At 38.2% G+C, this 13,788-nt stretch overlaps 1 protein-coding gene across 2 annotated transcripts in view; it reads right to left on the reverse strand.

The window, feature by feature from the left end:
* HUA2 (Tudor/PWWP/MBT domain-containing protein) overlaps positions 1–13,788 on the reverse strand; it is a 31,567-nt gene that overhangs the window by 17,200 nt on the left and 579 nt on the right. For both annotated transcript variants that reach the window (XM_089159566.1, XM_089159565.1), the window contains exons 2-3: positions 13,547–13,623; positions 60–2,105 (exon numbers count right to left, since the gene is read on the reverse strand). In XM_089159566.1, coding sequence (XP_089015692.1) covers positions 60–2,105; positions 13,547–13,623 — 2,123 coding nt within the window. The remainder of the gene's footprint in view (positions 1–59; positions 2,106–13,546; positions 13,624–13,788) is intronic.

The following is a 13,788-nucleotide window of genomic DNA, read 5'->3' on the forward strand; positions in this document are numbered from 1 at the left end:
ACATGAGAAGTTCCAAATTGCCAAAAGTAAATCAAGGCAATAGCAAAGGTGATGCATACCGTTCGCCTAACTGAGAATCATTGAGGGTAGAGAACTCCACAGCAGCAGAATCATTCATCTGTGAACTAGTCTTTACATTCATCTTCACTTTTTCTGCAGTCAAGGCTGGCTTGCTCTTCTGGATTGTTCCTTGATTGGAAGAATGGCTTAAGCCATCAGAACTCAGACCAGAACCTTTTGCAGTCCCAGCCTGAGACTTTTTAGAAGTGGAACTGGATGCTTTAGTCTGAAGCTTGATGACTTTGTGCTCCACTTGCTTCACAGCAGTAGCCAATCCATCCTTCGGAGAAAGTAAGGTTGGCTTACCCTCCTTGGTGGATGATTTCTGTGCTTCCGAATTACCAGGGCTATGAGAAGCCTGTGCTGCCATTGGCTTTCTCAGTTTTTTCTCTCCGTTTTGCTTTAATTTGGGTGTCAAAGGTTTATGAGGAAGTTTGGCAGAGGATATTCCATCCTTTGAAGGGCTCTCAACTGGTCCAGCAGAACCTACATGATCATCCATGCCATCTCTAATATTCGGCTGAGCATCATTGAGATTCTCATGATGTGCATTCTGAGAAGAAGCTGACAACTTTGAGGGTAAATCCTTAGACAAGCTGGCTGGTCCCACATGAACAGGAGTTTTAAGACTTTCTTGTTCATCATGATCATCCAACCGACAAACCCCTCTCCGTCTTGACTGGAATTTAACAGGAGACTCATCAGAATCTGTGCTCAAAACATTATTCTTATGGATGTCAGAACTCCTCTGTGTTTTACCCCCAGAAGCCTCTGTGGCACAATTAGACATTGCCTCCAATGTCCAGCGACGGCGCTTCATCAGTGGCAAAACTGCTTCATTTTTACTCTCCATAGGTTTATTACTTTTGTTGTCAACACCACCTGGACTAAGAGAATCATCCCTTGAATTTTTAGTGACAGATTTCTGGGTGGTATCCTCACCAATGCATATTCGCTTTGGCTTTTTGGCAGGACGTGAGTCTTCATTTGCTGCCAACTTATTCACTTTATGCCCAGGTTGGGTCTTCTTCTTAGAAAATGATTGCTCATCCTTGCCCCCCTCCTTGGTATTGTCTATACCATCCTTGCCAACATCACATTGTTCAAGTGAATCAGCTCTCCTTTTCTTTTTAGCTTTTACCATGTTTTTTACCTTTTTTTCATTGTTGACACCCAAATCTGATCCCAATTCATGTTCATGTGAAATCCTAATGGTATCACATGGAGCAATTTCATTTTGTCCTCGATCTTGTAGATGTGCTCCAGAGTCAAGATGACCAACAGAGCCTTCTGAATCAAAGCCATCATGTTTCAATGACAGCCTTGAAGTTTTCTTTTTTACTACTTCAACTGCAGCCTCCTGCTCCCTTTTCAATACTGTAACTGTCTTTTTTGCCTTCTGTCCTCCACCAGAGTGCTTCTGAGAGACAGACAAAGCTAAAGCTGGGGTACCATCAGTTTCACCATCAATTGGACCACAAGGAGAACTTCCTTCAGCATCAGGGTGAACATCCTCACCGTCTCTATCCTTATCACCAGAGATTTCCTGGAGTGGAGAAGGAACATTCTGTTTAGATACATGGGTTGCCTCTTTCTTAGGCAAATTTGTGCCATTATTGGATGATTTGTTCCTCTTCTTAATGGATAAAACTGGAGATGGATTCTGCTCTGTATTTTGTGAGGCACTAGGCATTGTATCCACCTCATCAGTCTCACACTGCCTATTGGAACAGCGTTCCAACCCATACCCAGCATCACCTGATGCCTCATTACTTGGACTTTCCTTCTGTTCAAGTGTCTCTATCTGACCCTGACCATTCACTTCTGCATCTACACCATCCACTGAAAGTGAGGAGCCAAGAGCTGTCTTATCAATATCATCTTTACAAGCACCCAACTTCTCCTGTTGTAATTCCTCAAAAGCCTCACAGATCTCCTTCACTGCACGAGCAAAATCTCTGACAGTCTTACCTTGACACTTAGCAGATAATTTATTCCTTGCTTCACTTGTAAATACCTGAATATCAGTAGGGGCAACAAAAGCACTGCAGAGAAAAAAGAAAGGTACCAATAATGAAGCCAGAAGTAGTAACCATTCTTCCAAGAAGATGAGAAAGAATTGCAAAGACAACAGATAAACCAGATGCACTGGAAGCATGGAACAAAAAATCAATGAAAATCAGGTCCCATTCGTTTTTGCCTGGATATGCGTCAAGAATTTGTGAAAATATGGGACACCAATAAAATGAAGCAGTTTTTGTCCAGCAAAACTACTTTCTATGCATATGGAAATCAGCTCAATTCCTTCATAGTAATAACAAATTTAATCACCATATATAACATATATCAGAATATTTAAGAATACAAAATTCATCTTTTTGCTTTCTAGATTCAATATTTTGAATAGATGCATTAAATGTTAAATACAGATGCATCATATCTTGTAAATCAGTTCTCTTTTGTCAATTGATCTGCTATCTTCAAATCTCCTAAACACCATATGAAACACAAACATAAATTCTCCAGGAATCCACAAGATCTCGTACCACGAAGGGAAGGGTAATTAACAATTGGGGGGAGCAAACTAAATGATGACAAAAGTCCTAGATGGCACATCCAGAACAAGAAATAAGTTCCTGCAATGCTCTCAGTCGATAAGCAACAATCTATGATTTCATCCATAGCACCAAATCTTGCTCTCGAGGGCAATCTCGCCCTTGAGAAAAAGCAAGATCTCACTCAAGATCTGGTACTTTCTCCGGCCAATTCGAATGAACTTGAGGGCCCATCTCAGGGGGGTTCAAGGGTCAGGTTGGGGCTCAAAGTTCGTATTTAGCCTATTTTAAGCCTTTTGAACACACTGGTGCTCTTAGATTTGTGAGAAAACAACCCTACATATGAGTTCTACCTCAACCCTAAGTTTGAAACCGACATGCTGCAGGAATGAACATGCAAGGGTATAAAACATGAAATGTAGAACCATTAGGACATATAAATGAAAAGCAAGTGATAAGACACATCAAATAACTTAAATAGCAAGAGAATTCCATCCATATAAGTACAATAGAACATCACAATCTCGACTCCCGAGAATACAATAATACAACCACCATATATTAATCATAAGTTCAAACCAGAAGTGTTGGGCTCATGCTTCACATTCTGTTGCCAACGACCTTCCCCCAACACACACAAGGGTCCTGCCCCTAGGCCTGTAGAAGCTTTATTTCACTTTGGGCCTCAGATTTCCTTTGCAATTCAGGCTTGGGCCCATGAATAGTTGTTGTGGCTTAGGAAAGCTATTGGCAAGAGGAGACAAAAATCCCCACAAAAAAATGAACTTGGGAAGTTGTCAGTGAGTCAAGAGGGTCACGCTCGAAATGGGGAACTTAAACAGGCTAGGTGGACCGAGATCTCAGTCAAACCAAGTTATTGCATTTCAAGGGTCTTGCCAAAGATCTCGTCTCAAGATCTCAAAAAACCATGATCTTGAGCAGATCTATTAGATCTCATTCCATAATTTCATCACTAAAAGGAAACCTAATAGTTTTACCCAACATACCCAGATTCCAGTCAAATGCCAGGTGTTATAGGTCGTATCCATTAACCTGCAACAAGGGCTTTGTACGGACTCACAATGCTTATGTAAGAAGGGGGGGTCGGAATCTAGTGATAATTATGTCCACTAAAAGAACTTATGATAACTGGAAAGAAAAAGACATGGCCAACACAGAGGAATTCAAAACCAAAGTTTTGAGGGCATTAGAATAATAAGAAGAAAACAAGCACAAGGGCTCAAGAACCAGAGTTCAACCCCAAAAAAGAAAAAGATGAAGGAAAATTACATCTGAATGAATAAGAACAATACAAAGAATAGGAAAGAAGAAAAATTACCTAAGTTCTGTTTTGTTGGCTCAAGCCAATTTCTCACCCTCAAGGACCAATTCCTTTTGGCCTTTATTTTTATTTTTTTTAAACCTTCCTCTTGTCTAGAGTCAAATGTAATCTTAATCACATAAGTGATTCTAGGTGCCTCTGCTTTAGAAGAAGTAAATTCCACATCACTATAGTTGCTTCTGTTTGAATCCAAGTAGAAACTTAGGAGTCAAACAACTAATGTCAGCCACTAAATTCACATCTGTCCTATATTCTTATCCTATGTGAATGAGTATGCAATCCCCCCTCCCCATAAACCTACCACCTGCTCACTGACACAATTGGCGAGAGCTATTGATAGAACAGCTACCATACCATCGGAAGAGGGCTCCCAAAACAAAAGAAATTGTACTTTATTTTCACATCCAGAATTGACCCATTAGACCTTGACATACACTACATATGTCAGTGTGTACAATTTACATTTGTTATGAACAAGCGGCTATATGGAACACTTCCTTTAATATCACTCAAACTCATTCAGAATTGTATTCAAGCTTTTGGATCACCTAGTTCTTTAACCACTACAACTGGAAGTTTGTTACAAAGTTGTCCTTCCCTCTAATGTGAAAAGTGAAAAAAAATAAAAATAAGGCCAGTTTTGGTATGATTAGAATTTTAATTAATGCTTGATTTCATGAAATATAAATAATAATTTTTAGTCGATAAATTAAAATTGTTTTGGTTGCATCAACCTGAAATACTTCACATATAACTAGAAATCATTCATACGATAATATAAGGTGGTAAAGAAATACACTTTCACCCATTTTCTTCTGCTTCTACCAAATAATCAAGGAACATAATATATTACCAGACATATCTGCCCCAACCCCCAGGGTTTGCAGGTTCAGGAGAACCACTTAAAAGCATCTCTTGGCCACAAGCTGTCAGCCTGTACACAGCAGTCCCAGCCCTTGCCACACGAGAACAGAAGCACAAGGGATGAGGATTGGGCCTGTGGAAAAAAGCAGAGGGGCTACACATGTTGCAGCCTGAAGGGGCATTGGTCCTTCAATATTCAAAAAAAAAAAAAAAAAAAAAAAAAAAAAAAAAAGGACGCGAACAGAAGGAGCATCTGAAAACAAGATGGAGAATCCGTAGATCAGGTTGAGTAAAAGACGTCAAAGTAACAAGTAATACTCTACAATGGATATCAGTTCCTAGTTCTGCATCATACTAAGACAATGATAATTGATAGAATACTAACACTGATTGTAGGCTATATCAATGGCTATATCATCTAAGTATAAATACTTCCTAGAATTTACGGATTGGTCTTTAAGTGAATCACAGGTATCGCACAACTTAAATAATTAGCTTGTCACTAATTCAATCATTATGATACACTTAAGGGAAAACCAAAGCTGCCCAGTTATGTCGTCCCCCACGTAAAAGCAGAAGAGCCTAATCTACCATCAAACAACCAATCTATGCTGATGTCGCCAAACATGGCAATCAATTCCAGTATTTCAACAATTAAAACATTTTCAAGGGAAATCAAGTTCCGCCAGGTCATGTGGTTGGCGCATCTAAACAAGGACCATTGCAGGGCACAATTTGCCCTAAAATCTGAGCTTTTATACCTAATATTCCTATGAATCTCTTATCTGTTAGTAAACTTTCCCGTGATTTCAATTGCATTATTATTTTTAATCAAGCTTTTTGTGAGTTTCAAGACAACAGGACAGGGAGAACGATTGGTTTAGGACATTAACAGGATGGCCTTTATTACCTGGAATCATCTGCCTTAGCTTCCACTGTTGTTAATTCTGTTACAGAATTGAGTGCATTACAATGGCATAGGCATTTAGGTCACCTTTCTTTATCAATACTTAGAATTGTGGTTCCCTCTTGCAAGAATGTTACATTTCTTGAATTAGAAGCTTGTGAGTTAGGTAAACACCATAAAACGCCTTTTCTTTTGTCTGATTCTATTAGTCTAGAAACATTTGGTTTATTGCATTCAGACCTATCGAGTCCTTGTAAGGTTTCAAACCAATTCAATTATGAGTACTTCGTGACTTTTGTCGATAAACATACTCGAATGACATGGGTATACTCATTAAAATTCAGAACTGAGTTTATGACAATTTTTCAACAATTTTTTACTGAAATTCAAACACAATTTGGCAAAACAATTAAAGTGTTTCGGTCAAACAATGCCCTAGAGTATACAAAAAATGAGATTTCGGTATTTTGTGCTTCAAAAGGGACCGTCCATCAAACAAGCTGCTCTAATATCCACAACAAAATGGAGTCGCAAAAAGAAAAAATAGACATCTCCTAAAGGTCACATGGTCACTTTTGTTGTACATGAACGTTCTTAAAAAGGTTTTGGTGTGATGTTGTTTTAACTGCATGTACCCTGATTAATCACATGCCCTCATCAGTTCTTCAAAATAAAATTTCCTTTCAAGTTGTTTATCTGGATCATCCCTTGTTAATCTCTCTCCAAGGATTTTTGGGTGTATTTGTTTCAGTCATGTTTTTCATCCATCTGATAAATTGAGTCCTCGAGCCGTTAAATGTATATTTTCGGGCTACTCTAAAACCCAAAAAGGTTATAAGTGTTTTGACCCCATTAACCATCGCCATCATGTTACTGCAGATGTCAATTTTTTTGAAAATAACCCATACTATGCTTCTAAACCTGATTCTGAAAATTTTGATCCTCCTCTTCCTATAATACCTATACATGATGATCCACCTATAGAAGCACCTCCAGTTCCCCTATGAACTTATCAAAGAAGGAAGAAAATGGCAAATGATCCCAGGTAGGACCCTGCATGATTCTACACCAATTCATGTTGCTAAAAACTCTGAGGACCTACCGATTGCTCTACGGAAACCTAAAAGATTTTGCACTCAGAAAAATACTGCCAATGTAGCCTGCCCAATAACCAACTTTTTGACTACTTCCCATTTACCTTCGGCCTATCAAGTTATTGAAAAATCTCTTACTGATCACCCCATACCTTACTTCTCTGACCGAAGCCCTACATGATCCCGCCTAATAGGTTGGAATGGACACTGAGATGAATGTGATGCATTCTCATAACACTTGGACATTAGTGGACTTACCTCCCAGAAAAGAATTGTGGGGTATCGATGGGTATATGTGGTTAAATACCATGCGGATGGGACAGCTGAGTGGTTAAGAGTGTGTCTTGTGGCCAAAGGATATACCCAAACATATGGACTAGATTATTTTAGACCTTCTCTCTAGTGGCTAGATTAAATTCAGTATGGATTCTTCCTTCCCTAGTTGCCAATCTAAATTGGCCCTTGTACCAGTTAGATGTCAAAACTGCATTCCTCCATGGTGATCTTACAAAAGAAGTGTACATGGAGCAACCCCCTAAGTATGTTGCTCAAGGGGGAAATTCTACTACGGTATGTAAACTTCATCGCTCCATTTACAATTTAAAACAGTCATCGAGAGAGTGGTATGATAAGTTTGCTTTTATGGTTTCAAAAGGTGGTTTCCAGACATGCTACTTAGATCATTTAGTGATAGTAAAGAAGGAAGGCGATAAAAATGTGGTTTTGGTTTTCTATATAGACAACATCATTGTATCTGGAAATGATGAGGAAGGCATTAATAAAGTCAACAAATATTTACAGCAACAATTTCAGATTACTTATTTGGGCCACCTAACCTACTTTCTAAGAATTGAGGTGGTGAAAAGCCAAAAGGAATAAGCCTCTCCCAAAGGAAATATGTCCTTGACTTACTGGTCGAAATTGGCAAACTTGAATGTAAACCAGTTAAAACCCCAATGGATGGAAAATTTAGCCTTGATGATGACAATGAGGAAGACTATGAAGACCCCCACAGATATCAATAACTTATAGGAAAGTTGATTTATTTAACAGTCACACGACCAGACATTTCATATGTAGTTAAGAGTAGTGAGTAGGTATATGCAAACACCTAAGAAGAAGCATTGCAGAGCCGTATACAAGATTTTGAGTTAATAAAGGGTGCTCCAGGAAAAGGGTTGATTTACAAACCTAATACTAGTGTTGTAGTACAGGCATATCCAGATGTTGACTGAGCAAGTTCAGAAAATGATCAGAAATCTACCACATGCTATTGTACTTTCCTTAGGAAAAATCCTATTACTTGGTAGAGCAAGAAACAAACAATTGTGGATATATCTAGTGCAAAAGCTAAATACAAAGCAATAGCCCATACAGTGTTAGAACTACTATAGATTAATGGACTTATGTAGGAACTTGGGTTTCGAATGAAAGAGCCTATGTAAGTTTCTATGACAACCAACCAGCAACTTATATGGCAAGTAATCCCATCTTTAAGAAGCGTACGAAGCACATTGAGGTGGAACTCCACTTTGTTCGAGATGAGGTATTAAAAGGCACCATTCTTACTCCTCTGGTTCGATCAGATGATCAATTGGCAGACCTACTCACTAAAGTTGTACATAGACCCTCTTTTTCAAGTTTGGATGTGTTAAACTCGGTCTTGATAATGTATATACACTGACTTAAGGGGGGTTCGAATTAGCTTGGGCAGCAAGTTACTTAGTGCACAAGTCAGAGCTAGAGTGTGAAGATCATGATTTATTTGTTATGTTATTTTTTGTTGTAATCCTCATCAATATTTACTTTCCAAAATAGTATAGGGCTATAACTTACATTATAAATAAAGCATTATAGGGGAAGGAGAGAATACACACAATTTCTCTCTTCTTCATCCTCTCTTTTCTCTCTCTCGTCTCTGGTAGAATTTCAAATTCTAGCTGTTTAAGGCGCTGAAGGATCTAAGAGAACTCATCTTTAGTGGCCGAATTACCCAAATTAGAGTTTGAAGGTGCTTCAGCAATGCTTGCAGCTTCAAACCGACACTGATTATTAAGATTATCTGCCCAATCTGGTCTACCATGCTTTGCCCAACATGTTTCTTCAGTATGATTATGTATATCGCAATGACTACATATTGTTGAAGCTTTTTCAGAACATATTGAACTTCTTCCTCTACCTCGTCCCAAGACCGAGGCTCTCAAGCTCCTCTACCTTGAGATGGAAGCCCTCGCCCACAGCCAGCCACCATGGCTGAGTTCCCTTTAGGTGGGGCAACAATATTTCCTGCAAGAGTCATGCGCAGTAATCAAAGGAAGCTTTCAGATAGAGATGGTACCTTTTCGCTTGTCAGTATTGGGTTTCGAATAGGCTGATAATCAGAGTTTAAGACCAGCGAGAAATTTTGACAATTGTATTTCGGCCCTTTGTTCTCGTAGTTTTTTAGCATTTGTAGTAAAGGGTAGATAAACAGCCAATTCTTCCAAAATCCATTTATATGCACTATAGTAATCAACCATAGATTGATCCCTTGTGTAATATTAAACCACTTTTCATAGATATGGTAGATAAAAGAGATACTTTTCTTAACATAATGTGTAAACTTCACCCCTACATTGTAATGTTATAATCTAGGCCTGTTAACACCCCACCAGTCCCTCCCCTCAAACAAAAAAAACAAAAAAAGAAAAAAGAATCCTCATTTTTCAGTCTCAACCAGATCTGTTGGTAACTAAACCATATTCAAACTGAAATCCTATATGATCGGCCACAAGATTCTAGCAACCTGGGAGGTGCTCATTAGATCAAACAGAGCACAAGCTCGGCCCTGGCTACATCCGAAACTGAAAGAATATACCTCAGTTTACATCAGCTATAAAGGCCACATAAATGGGAGAGTAATTGGTACAGACCAAGGATGATTTATTGAGACAAAAGTGAAAATGAGCAGACAAAGAGCTGATATTTGGGAATTGGAGAAAGAGAAGTTATATCCAGCAGTAAGTTTCCAACTTTTCAGGAAACTGAAACTAATATTTTTATGGCCTCACAAAAAGAACTTCTTAAAATCAAATTTGGGGATCTACATGGAAAAGATATGGTTTACAATATGAAAGTTATGTAGGATCTGGTTGCAGCCAGCTGTGTGAAGATCAAGTTGGCAAGCAAATACCAATTGCACGGAGAGTAAGTAACCCCATCTGGAACGACCCTTATTAGGTTGCCCGCAAGCTCACCCAGACAACAGTTCCACAACTGAGGAATAGCCGTGGCTTTTATTTTAAATCTAGTATTCTCATCCCATGGGCCACAGTGGGGAATAATAAACCAGTTGGGGAAAGAAAAAAGCAGGAGAATCGAATAATTAGAAGAAAAAAGACTCTCTGAAAGATGAGAAGAGAAAGAAAGAAAAAAAAGGAGGAGACGATAACGACAGCTAAGGAGGGGGCTTGCTGTTACTGCCTGAACAGAGAGGGAATGCTACAGAAAGAGGGAAGCTTGCTCAAACACTCTACACGCAACTCTAAAACTCAACTCAAGTCATTGATTCTTTCCATCTCCAATGATGGGGATGACATCATATTATAAAAGAGAAACAAAAGACTCCTACAAATAAAGACCAATTCTATAACTAGGAAATTAATTCTAATAAGAAAGATTAGAAGATTTGGAAACCAAATGCACTACACAGCTAACTTCTAAAGCAAACAAAAAGACATTATTTCCCAAAAACCATAATATATTCTAGGAGATCCAAAAACTCAAACTGGCCCTGGTTCATTTTCATTTCGATGTCCAACTGGGTTCGGGTCTGTCCAAGGTAATGTATCCACATTATTCATCCAGCTCTTTTTTTTTTTTTTTTGGTTAAGTGGTCCAATACTTAAGGATTCAACAATACCTTGCATAGGGGTTCTATTTTATAGGGTTGTCTAATGAGTAGCTTTTTTTCCAAGATTCTTCATTTGTTAGTTAAGTAGATTGCTAATAGGACCTCATTTTATTTATTTGTTAGTGAGCAGATTGCTATTACAATTTTATTTTATTTCTAGAGGACTCTGCATGTAATCAGTTAATACTTAAATAAAGAACAAGGCTGATACAGTCCATGATTGAATTGGGGGAAAAATATGAGCTTTCTTAAAGCCCTTACTGGCCATGAAAAGTCATGTGGGAGACTGACAGTCAATATGAGGTTTCTTTAAGCCATTACTGGCTGTGAGGAACAGGTATGGTGAAAACTCATTTGTGAGAGACTGAGAAACCTCCCTATACCCCGTCTTCCTACTATCCATTTTATTCTACCTTCCATTTTTTTTCATTTCCAATTAATCTAAGTGTTTGATGTTTGATGATGTTGTAAATCTAAGTGCTTGATCCCCTGCAAGTCTGGAGTACATTCAACTATATCTTCTGCTACTCAGATCTCCATCAAGTGGTGAAACTTCCACAATATTAATCCAAATTGGTTACCCATGAGGTCCTGCCCGGTTTACATCATTTGTGACTCAGTTGTACACTTCTTGGAGCCAGAGCTAAAGAAGGGCAGTGGACAAGATCGACACTTAATGCATTCGATTTCCAATTGGAAATTTATCATGCAAATCGTGCAAACTTGAATAGGCATCACTACAAAATCTCATGGACAAGATTTTTTTAAAAGCTAAGCAGGAGTTGACGTGGATTTTCTATGATCTCATTTGGTTTGATCTAGAAATTTCGTTATCCAGCTATAAGTTTCAGTATTTTAGGAAGCTGAAATTTTCCTCTTTACCTCCCACATATGGAGGAGTTAGAGCTCCCTAAATCAGCCATGTGGACCCAATATGGAGGAGAAATGGCTTACAACACAGAAGTTACATAGGATCTGTTTCCGGAAATTATCACTTACTGAGATACTCATAAAAGAAAGGCAGTTTAGAGGGGCCCACATCCAGCTGTGTGTAGATCAAATTGAAGACCAATTCCTAATTCCTTGAAGGGAAATATGAAAATACTTCCAGTTTTCTTGGTCCTAATATTTTAAGAAACATTTATATCATGTGTGGGACTTAATTTAGACAAGCTTCTATTTTATATGGTTGCTTTGATGATATGGCTGAGAGAGACTGGTACAGTGAAAGGCCACTGGTGAGACCCAACCCAATTCCCCTTCTTCCACCTTCTAGTTTCCTTCATTCTCCAATCAATGTGTGCCTGATCTACTGCAAGTCTACATCAGAAGGCCGTGGGTGAGGGACCCATCCTATTCCTCTTTGTCTTCTGTCAGCCTTCTTCTACCTTCTATTATCTTATATTTTCCAATCAATCTGTGTGCTTGATCTATAGCCTTATCTTCAGTTGAAATCTTCCACCTACTGGTGTAAGCACTGCAACATTATTATGAATAAATGCCTGGGATTACGTTATTGGTGAGCCCAGCCTCACATTCAGAAGCCCCATGTATAAAAGTTGACTTCCAAATGTTGGTCCTGAAATAGTTCAGTTTTTTTTCTTTTCCCTTTTAGTGGAAAAAAATTCAGTTCAGACACATTCGACATGTAGGACTATTCAGGGAAATGAAAAATCTGTCAAAGTAACAAGTGGTGCATTTATAACTCTTTTTTTTGTTAAATTTATATGTCAACGGTATAGGTATCAGAATTTGTCAGTTTGAGTTTGTTTAGGATACAAGAAGACACGTTTCAGAGGGCTTAGGACATCTGTTTTCATATCCATAAATAATTAATTTTGTTAAAGTAAGATCATCTGTTTCTACATGCAACGTGGTGCAAATTATGTTTATTGACTTAACATCTCGATCATTTCCTGCAGTGTATCTTCATGGGCCGACAACGTCGCCCCAAAATTAACTGCTAAAAAGGTTAGTTTTGCCTCTATGTGTCTTGCTTTTCCGCTATTCTTGATATTCTAATGTTGTCAAGTTCCTGAAACCTGTTTTGAAAAATTTTCAATACTTTAAAATACAGATATCTTCATGTCAAGGGATCCTATTTACATTTTACAGAAATTTTTCAATTCATAGGTACATCTCCTATCAAAGAATACTATTTAGAAGACCTATTTCTGTCCAGGAACCCACCAACTAAGAACAAGAACAATCCAACACTCAATTTTGCATGAAATGATGAGGAACCCATGTAGGAACAACTGCCTAATCTTCCCTTGGAATCCATTCTAAAAACTTCAACATTCTTCACAAATTTAAGAAGCAAATGGCCTGCCAGAACACGGGGGATTCAGCTCACTATGAGGTCCATAGTGCCGAAGAATGATATGTTCTTCTACGCAAAAGCCTAACCTTATTCAAACAGGCTACATTAATTGTCTGATTGTAACTAACATTCCTCACAATAATCAATCTAACTCGTAATAATAAAAAGCATGACCAAGTAATTAATGTTTCCTATAAGAATCAATTTGAATTATTAATAACAGAAAACTCAAAGCCATGACCAAATTTAAAATAATTGCGCCAAGTGCACAAGGCTCCCGCCAGTGTGAGGTCTGGGGAGGATCCTAATGCAAGCAGCCTTCACCCATTTTCAGAGGAAGGTTGCTACCAGATTCTAACCCACAACCAATTAATCAAAATGAAGCAACCATGCCGTTGCACAATGTCCAAGTCATACAACAGCAATTTGATTGCTAAATATCATGGAACATTTAATATATTTGCAGCATAAAAAACAAGCACATAAAAAGAGTAAACCCAGATACTTACATTTCTTCAGTTCCAAAAAACTGGACAAAGTATTTCCTAGGATCAGGTGTTCGTTCCCAATCCTCAGGGCGGCTAATCTGCAAAACCAGCATACCAGTAAAACCGAAATATTAGAAGAAAATAATAAGTATAGTTCAACCATGCAATGCAAACATAGCCAAACAAAAAACTCAAAACTTTTCAGTATATTCAATCTACAAAATAAATCGTAATTACTTAACGGATCCAAAAAGCAACTTCCC

Source organism: Hakea prostrata, chromosome 6, assembly GCF_041222555.1.
Source record: "Hakea prostrata isolate BN-2017 chromosome 6, UWA_Hpros_2, whole genome shotgun sequence".
NCBI lineage: Eukaryota > Viridiplantae > Streptophyta > Magnoliopsida > Proteales > Proteaceae > Hakea > Hakea prostrata.